At 35.9% G+C, this 9,354-nt stretch overlaps 1 protein-coding gene across 1 annotated transcript; it reads left to right on the top strand.

The window, feature by feature from the left end:
- Window positions 1-1,183: 1,183 nt before the first annotated feature.
- LOC132169249 (protein neprosin-like) lies at window positions 1,184-3,456 on the top strand. Its single transcript, XM_059580313.1, has 7 exons — window positions 1,184-1,368; window positions 1,992-2,078; window positions 2,162-2,335; window positions 2,424-2,582; window positions 2,682-2,735; window positions 2,807-2,938; window positions 3,049-3,456. The coding sequence occupies exons 1-7, from the start codon at window positions 1,213-1,215 to the stop codon at window positions 3,454-3,456; spliced, it is 1,170 nt and encodes a 389-aa protein (XP_059436296.1). The 5' UTR covers window positions 1,184-1,212.
- The last annotated feature ends 5,898 nt before the right edge of the window (window positions 3,457-9,354 follow it).

Raw genomic sequence — 9,354 nt, 5'->3', positions numbered from 1 at the left:
TAAGTTGCAAAAATGCAGCACAAACGGAGGGTCTTTCAGGCAACTTTTCTCGGACGTCCTCAGACGGTGTGAGAAGAGGGAGGTTGAATTGTTTTCCGTTACTGCGAGAAAGATTTGGATGCGCAGAAACAGAGTAGTGCACGGGGGTTTATTCCAACACCCTAACCAAGTATTGAAAGAAGCGGAGGTTGGGCTTGAGGATTTCCGGAGACTTAATGTTCCCACCAGTCATCAGGAAGACCACGCAGCTGAGGCAGACATAGCGAGATGGCAGCCACCGCCTCCCAACACAGTTAAAATTAACTGGGATGCCGCGGTGGATCCTTATAACAAGAGCATAGGTTTGGGTGTTATTGCAAGGGACGAGAGGGGAAAATTCCTAGTAGCTTACAGCAAACACCAGCGGATTGACGTAGAACCAGTGATAGCGGAAGCACTTGCTGCTCTTCATGCAATTATTCTATGTCAGGAGGAGAATTTCCAGAATGTGGTTTTTGAAGGCGACTCACTGCAGGTAGTGCAAGCAATTAATTCGGATTCTCAGTGTAATAGCAAGTATGGGCATTTGATAGAAGACATTAAGACAGGCACTAGGAGTTTAGCTTCTTCAATCTTCACCCACGTCAAAAAATCGGCCAACGAGGCTGTGAATGCTCTAGCTGCTATGGCTAGGACCCATGTCACGGATATTGTTAGATGGGATTTTACCCCACACAGTATTGGTGGTATTGTAAGCAGGGAGGAGCTTAGTTCCCCCTCTTGATTGTTGCTCAGTTGAGCTTAATAAAGGTTTCTGAATATATTCCTCAAAAAAAAACAATTCATATGGACTTACATTTTTTTGTCACTTAGAAATACATTAAACATTATCCATCTTAAATAATAAATTTATAGATAAACTAAAATCATCATTTTATTATTGTCATTATTATGTGGTTAATCAAAATGGGATTCTATAATTTCTATTCCAACTTGGTAATCCTATAACCTTTTTAATTAATACAGTTTGTATTTAAGGATGGAAAATGTCTATGTTTTTTTGTATTCCATTAATGTCATTATTATTAGGAAATCCTAAAAATTAAATATGTAATTAATGCAATTTTTATATTAAGGCCAATCGGACCATATGCTTTCTCCATGTAATGTCATTTCCTTACTACTCTTATATGTGTATAACAAATTCAGATTTGGCAAACCAATTTGTCGCTCATGGCTTCAAGGGTGGATATTATAGTTATCTTCCTATGCTTTATCCATGTCTGCAACAATTTGGTTGAAGCAAACTGGGAATTATCTACAAAGGAAGTGTTGGAATTCAAGAAGCAACTTATAAATCTTAAAAAGTTTGCAATTAAAAGCGTTCAAGTAAGATTTCTGGAATTTAAAGCCTTTTTTATTCATCGATTCTAAGTATTCGTTCGGAATTGCAGTTTCAATAAGTGCGATTTTAAAAACTGTTTGAAATTACTACTTTTTAAAATCGCAAAGGCGTTTGGTAAAACATGTTAAAAAATATTTTTTTATCAAATATTTGTTATGCGAAATCGTGATTTTGGTTTAAATTCGCGCATTTTCAAATAAGCACCCCTAGCCTGCTTACAGAAATCGCAGAATTTTTTTTTTTCTATTTTAGATTAAGTATTTTTTAAATGCCAATGTCAAACGCGTTACGTTTTGCAATATATTTTAAAAATGCAAATTATTCTTGTGAAATCGCAATCTCAAATGCACCCCAAGTAATTTTTATTATTATTGTTATTTTTTTTTTTATAATGCAGACATTATTGAACTTGTGATTGTTTTTTTTTATTATTATTATTTTATTGTTATGATGAAGTTGATCACGATAAAAAACCAAATTCCCTATCCTAGCAACTCAATAAAGGAGCTCAAACCATATTTAAATAAGTGTTACAATATTATTTCTATCATCACCACAACCATTTGCTGACTTGATAATGTACTTTCATTTAATTTAACATCTATAGATTGGAGATGGAGATATATACGACTGTATTGATTTCTACAAACAACCTGGCTTCAATCACCCTTTCTGGAAGAATACTACATTTGAGGTCGAACTAATGAAACCTTTTTCTTTTACAATCTCATCTCATGCCATTGATATTCTTTCTAACCTTTTAGAGTATTATTATAGATGAAACAAAAATTATTTGTAGAAGGAATGCAAACCAAAGATATTGGGTTTAAAGGTATAGGTTGTCCTTACGGAACGGTTCCGATCAGAAGAGTCAATAAAGATGACTTGATAAGTGCCAAAATACTTTCAAAGATACATCCATCAAATATAGATGATGAACCTGGACATCATGTAAGTACTATTTTTTGTGCTCGATCACAAATGAATCTATTCTATTGTAGTGATGCAAGTGAATTAATAGCATAATTATTTCATGCAGTATGCAATACTTCGAACAAAAGCTTATCCCGAAAGAAAGCTTGACGGAATTGAATCAGATTTTTCCTTATTTAACCCAAGTGGAATCATTGGATCCCAGTATAGGGCATTCCAGATGACAATTTCAAGCGGTCTTGACAGCATAAAAACCGGTTTCATGGTAATTCTCTAATGTAAAATAGCTTTTCAATAGTTATGAATTTTTTTCCTATATTCAAACAAAAAAAAAGTAATACAAATAATGTAAATCTATTTTCAGGTAAATCCTTTATTGTTCAAAGACAACAAGACTCGACTATTTACTCATGTCATGGTGGGTTTTAGTAGATAATTGTGTCGAGTAATTTCCTTTTCCTTTTTTACATTTTTCTTGAATGTAACCAGATTGATGGAAGAACACAATGTTTTAATCATGATTGTCCCGGATATGTACACGTCAATTCTGAGATACCTCTAGGTTGGACCTTCGTTAATCCAGATGGAAGAAACTATTCCGAAAAATTGCGAATCAGTAAGGTAAGAAAATTAATATAATTTTCTAAACTAATCCAACGAAAAAACAGATAGCCATCAATACATGTTCTTATAATTGAATATGATTTTATTCACTCGCTTCCACATGGCAGGAAATTCATGGCGAACCAAATTCAACAAACTTTCTTTGGACACTGTACATCACTAAACAGAATTCTATAATTGGATTTTGGCCCCCAACACTATTTGGAAAATTAAGCGAGTATGCCAATCAAGCTGACTGGGGAGGAGAAGTTTACAGTCCATTGGACCAGCCTAGTCCCCCAATGGGCACTGGTATTCTTCCAAATACGAGGTCTTGGAACACATATTATTCAGCTCTTAGCTGGCGTATTGCATGTGCATATGAGAATGCAAAATTTCATTTTGTCAACCCAATCGATACAGAGTTGTATGCATCTGATCCACATACATACAATATCGTAGATGCTGGATATTTTGAAGAAGATTGGGGACGTCTGATTCTATATGATGGTCCTGGTGGAATCAAAGGAGCTTGAGTTGTATTTTAACATCCCATTTTTGTAATAATGAGTTTTCTCAAATTTTTAATATTCTATGTGACCATCGTTCTGTTCTCTCGGAAATAGAATGACTTTCATTTTTTTTTTTTTTTTTTTAGCTTTAATTTAACGATATCTATATTATTATTGTCTTATTTTTCCCTTTTCTAGTTCAATTTCTCATTTCTGATATTTTATTTTATTTTATTTATTTATTATTATTGTCTCATGTACGGAAATAGGGCAGACAATTTTGACACGACCCGCGAACCTGACACGAAAAAACAGGTATTGGGTTTGGGCTTATCGGGTTTGGGTCATAATCGGGTATACCTGGTTAAAACCCTGTAATTTCGTGTCTGGCGGGTCGACCCGCTAAACCCAGTTTTTTTTTTTTCGTAAAGGATAACTGGATAAGCATAAGCCGATAGCCATCTCTCACTCTCTGCTTGCTCTCTCTCTCACGTCTCGGTCTCTCACTCTCCCTCCGTCTCCCTCTCGAGTCTTGAACAGGGAGTAGGCCACAGCTAGAGCATGGGCAGCACGGTCACCTTGCCGAAGAGCTTCAGCGCCAGCTCGTCGAGGACCTTGAGGTGCAGCGACGATGACGATTTGAGAGAGCTCATCAGAGCTGCCTCGACTAGGACTTCGGTTGATAGGATTGGCGTGGATATGATTCTCAAGCAGCAGGCGGCGCAGTCGGAGATGATGATGGCCGGATCGAGGGGTTTGCCCAAGAGCTCTAGCGTCGGAATGGGCAAGATCGACGAGGACAGGCCGTGTGATTTTGAAGAAGTTGGCATCGGCACCAGGAAGGCGAATTTGTTTTATCCGATAAGCAGAAGCTACGCAGTCACAAAGAGAAGTGTTGTGTTTTGATCATCATCTCCTGCAACCAGTCTTGTAAAAGAATAAGAGATGCATGTTGGGTCGGGGGGTTGGGAGAGTAAGAATTACTCTCTTATTGGTTGGTTTTATTAATCTTTTGTCGTTTGAAATGTTTTGTATAAAAGGTGAATGAACTAGAATTGGGATTGTTTGTTAATTTGTTGTCAAATAGAATTCGTGTCGGGTCGTGTCTACCCGATTAGACCCGGTTATTTTAAACGGGTAAAACGGGTCGTGTCGGGATACCCAGCTATTTTCATGTCAGACCTGATTACCCGTTTAGCTAAACGGGTCGTGTCTATGTATATGTTAATCGTGTAATGGGTACCCGCGGGTCATAATCGGGTTGTATCAAGTACCCATTTTGCCACCCCTATATGAAAATGTCTTAAAGAGTTGGTCGCTTCAGGGATAAGCTAATTCGGATCATGGAGATGGGTCAACAAGTAGTTATTACCTGCGAAGGCCCAGCCCGGTTTTCTAATTATGTCTTTTAAAAAATGTGGGCTGACCCATTTTGTTCAGCCCATTGCAAATCTAATTTAGTTTTTTTTTAAAAAGGACCCACCCATTTGGTTCAGCCCAATAAAAGGAATCCATTGTGGTTGCGGGCTGAACGAAGCAGGCCTTCGGCTCTGCCAGGCCCATTTCATTAAGAAAAACAAAAATGGTTTTGCTGGTTGAGGGCCCGATCTTTCCTTTTGACGATGATAGTTGAAAAATCTGTTAGAACTTATAGAATTCGGCTTCACCTTTAAGCCAAGCCATAACTTGGTGTTTGTGTTTGGAGTGAGAATGACAGTCAATGTGAGATTATCATGCCATGTCGACAGGATTTTGCCTCATTTTACCATCCACCAATTTGACATAAGCTATTTATTTTTACCAAAAACCCGACCCTTAACTCATTTTTTTAAAAACCAATTACTAAAGCGGGTGGCGGTTATAAGCAGTTAACGGTTATCAAGTCGGTTATAATCGACCCTCTTGAGCAGCCCTAATTTAAAGTGGTAGTTCAATGGTTCCAAAAAAATCTCTATTCTAGCTTGGTAAGGAAGGCACTATGGTAATTATTAAGGAAGATATTATTTTTTTATTTTTTATTTTTTTGGGAAAGAAGATATTAATTATTAAGTAACCAACGTACAAAAGTACTTAAACGCGCGTGAAAATCATGCATGCAAATGCAATATCAGCTCTAGCCAAAAACCCTAACTACTGGATCAAAAAGATACGTGGAACTGCCATTAACATAGCCAGAAATGGCAGAAAGAAAATAGTGGAAGATAACTGGTTATCCCTCCAAGGCCAAAACCAGTTGTTTTGCCACGTCGTATTAATTAATGATCAACTTATGGAACATAGAACGAGTGCAATGTTGGCATATTGCCCTCTCAGAGTAAATGGTAATTCTGATCAATTTGTATTAATCAACAAAAGACAGATGCAGAAGCACATGTACTAGTATTTCTCATTTGACCAGGAATAACTTCAATAATTACAAACAAAAACCTGAAATTTTCCATTTTATTCAAGTGGATGCTTACTTTTTTACGAAGCCCTCTTCTATTTAAATCATTTCTCATTCTCTCTAAAGTCTCTGATTTACCTTCCATCATCGTCTGATATTTACAAAGTGGATTTCTCATGGAGTTCTCCTAAATGATATCAAGGTGAGATTGGTCACTTTCTTTCACCATGAATCTCTTTCTTCTTTTGATCTTCTTTAGCATGTCTTCTTCTCTTTTGGTTGCATGCAACTTGTTCGATCTTCCATAGTTTCTTGTTTGTGCCCTCAAAATGTATTTTCCAGTTTTTTGTTTCTGCTCATCTCTGGTCTGTTTAGATAGATTGATTTGGTATAATTGTTTTGCTTGTTAAAGGACCTCATGAAAAAAAAAAATATTTTGAGTCAATATAAAGTAAAAGGCAGGATTGTTGAAGACTTTGAAATCCTCAGGATCAAACATGGAATGAAAACCAGGGAGGCATTTCTTCTGCTCGGATAATGTACGTGTGCTTGTGCATCTGTCTTCTTCTTGGATTGGTTCTTAATTTGCTGTTCAATTCAAAGGGTTGGGCCTTGTTATTTGGTTGAATTTTTCTAGTCTGTGATTATGGTTAGACTTATTAATTTAATATCTAATAAAATGGTAATTTAGTTAGTTGGTTGAATTTCTCTTGTATGATTACCTAATTAATAAATCTATTTGGCCACAAATTCGAAGATCCAAGATTCGTTGGGAGGAAATCGACTTTCCACAGCTTGGTCAGTAGAACTATAGCTTCACCATTATTCCTTGCTCTGATCGATCTCCTACTGGTGATCAATGGCTCTAATTACTACTTTGGTGCGTTCTTCTCTCTCATTATATCACTTTATTTTCTTTTTTTCTTATTTTATTTTTTATTTTTTGTAAATTAATGTTTAATCATTACTTTTTGTTTTAAAAAAATTGATAGTTAGTTGTAATGAATCGGGCCAAATATGCCTAGGTTTGTTATCTTTGAGCCTCGGAGGCTCAGTAGAAAGCCCAGAACAATCATAATGTATTTCCCTCAACCTTAGTCTATATATAATATATGCATTATTCTCAGTCACCTAGTTGCCTGTCTTCATGATCTGAAAAAGCAGAAAAATAAAAGATATGAACGAAAGCTCTTTAAATAATACTCCCAACCAATTTATAAGCTTTAAAAATTTTCATATATATATATATATAAAACAATAATTTGCAAGTAATAAACATTTAAAGAATATGAATTTCTATAAACAATAATCATTAAATGTAAATAAATCTTGCATTTGGAAGGGGTAAGGAATATATATATATATATTTTTTTTGACATGTCCGCACAAGAGGGAGGGGGGAGGGGGATTCAAACTAGTGACATCCGCTTCATTAGGTAAGGAATATATTCTTTAATTAATTACCTCATATCCTTAAAAGCTTAAAATGCTCAGCGATCATTCATTTAACTTCACTACAAGTTTGAAGATTCAAGCCATGCATGCATGCATATCTCACTTAACCTAGTTAATTCTGATCTTACAAAAACCTCCTTAAAGTGGTTGCCCGAAATATTCTCCTCCTTTGCATATTTTCTAACGAGATGCACTCTTCAACGCGTGAATTAGATCGAACACAAGGATTTCTTTGGCTGTTTAGGCTAAGGTTTCACCAAAAGAGACTCAGAAATTCACTCCCATGTTGCTATGCGGCAAGGCTTGGCTAGCTAGAGTTGTCCTCTTCTCAAGAAACATTTTCTCTAGGGTGGTCGAATATGGGTGAAAAGTTTTAGAAGATTAGGGTTTTGGCTGGGTGATTTTCAAGCTTACAATTAAAGGGGTGTTCAACCGGGGCGGTTATAACCGCTAACGGCATAACCGATTTAGTAAGCGGTTATTAAAAATTGATAACCACCTAAGGCGGGTTGGTTAGCGGTTTTAGGAGTAGGAAAAAGTGGTTAATAACCGCTAACTGCATAACCGCTTTGGTAGGCGGTTATTAGAAACTGATAACCGCCTAGGGCGGTTAGCAAATTTAGGGGTAGGGAAATGCGGTTAATAACCGCTAACCACCTATCCTTATATATATATATATATATATATATATATATATATATATATATATATATATTGTATTTTATATTTTATATTTGAATATGTCGGGCTTATTTAATATTTTTCTATGCTTTGAATTTGGAATTTGTATTTGGATTTCCTAATGTTGGTGTTTGTTTGGATTTGAGATTTGTATTTGTTTGTGCTAGGACTCTTTTCATTTGTATATGGATTAGTGGATTGCTTAAAACTATTTAAAATAAGCCCAAAAAATAGGCATAATGAAGACCTAAAACACGTAAAAAAGCCCATATAAATAAGTAGCTATAAAACTGTCGGTTATTGATTTTAGTAACCTCTAACTGCCGGTTATAAAATAACTGCTAACCGCCTAAGCAGAGGGGTTGCCGTCTTAGGCAGCTGCCGCAACCGCTTGTACAACCTTAATAATTAATTAAACTTAAAGAAAATTTTGCCAAATCTCCTAAAACCAATTACCAATATATATAAAACCAATTAAAAAAAAAATTATTCTAACAATTAAGCTCCCCACTTTCCCCAGTCATTTTCTCTTAATTTAATGATTAAATAGATTTTTTTCTTCTAATTTTACTTATATACCCATGTACTAAATCTGAGTTAAATTACTTGGCAGGTTCTTTGGCTCACCTACGTTGTGTATGGGTTTCTCAGAGCAGGATTGGCTGTTGATGAGGATAATTGGTACAAGTCTACGCTTCTAGATATCTTTGTTGCTATAGCGCTGGCCTCAATATTGTTTCTTCTGCTAGCACTTTTATGGCGTTGCCATAATTCCCTAATCCATATAAATCCAGTGATTCCAGTGCCTGCTATTATACATAGGATGCCTACTCACACGTTTGTTCCTGGGGAAGACGTTGGTTTTGGAGCCACAGAGTGTCGTATCTTTCTGGCAGAATTTGTAGCTGAGGAACATTTACTTATATTACCATGTGGACACATGTACCACAGAGGATGTCTCAGAGCTATGGTCGCTTCAGGGAGTTTTACATGTCCAGATTGTCGTCGTGGTTTGCGATCTTAATAATCACCAACAAACATCGATCTTTTCGTCAAATGTATATGTAGTTTTTTTCTTTTTTTTTTGTGAGTAAAGGTATATGTAGTCAAATATACAAGGTTGACCTTTCAACGTCATCCAAACATGGGGTTGAAATGGTGAGAAACTCCAGCAATATTCAAAAAATAAGGCTTTTTTTTTTATTCTTTTTTTATTCTTTTTGGAGAGAACAGATGAGGCTCATTTTTTTTTTTTTTAACAAACTGCCTTCATAAAAAAAAAAAAAAAGAGATTATAAGATAGACATAAAGCTAAAATAAGCTTCGACAGAATAACCCATTTCAAACAGACCACTAGCACCTCAATGAAGGAAAAAGTGAAGGTCACCTGCGAATGCCGC

This window comes from Corylus avellana, chromosome ca2 (genome assembly GCF_901000735.1).
Source record: "Corylus avellana chromosome ca2, CavTom2PMs-1.0".
Taxonomy (NCBI): Eukaryota; Viridiplantae; Streptophyta; class Magnoliopsida; order Fagales; family Betulaceae; genus Corylus; species Corylus avellana.
This window is presented reverse-complemented; position numbering and strand designations above follow the sequence as displayed.

Coding starts and splice junctions, on each gene's coding strand:
- LOC132169249 (XM_059580313.1), top strand. CDS start 1,213: ATGGCTTCAAGGGTGGATATTATAGTTATCTTCCTATGCTTTATCCAT. Junction 2,079..2,161: donor GGAAGAATACTACATTTGAG/GTCGAACTAATG, acceptor GTATTATTATAG/ATGAAACAAAAATTATTTGT. Junction 2,583..2,681: donor GCATAAAAACCGGTTTCATG/GTAATTCTCTAA, acceptor ATCTATTTTCAG/GTAAATCCTTTATTGTTCAA.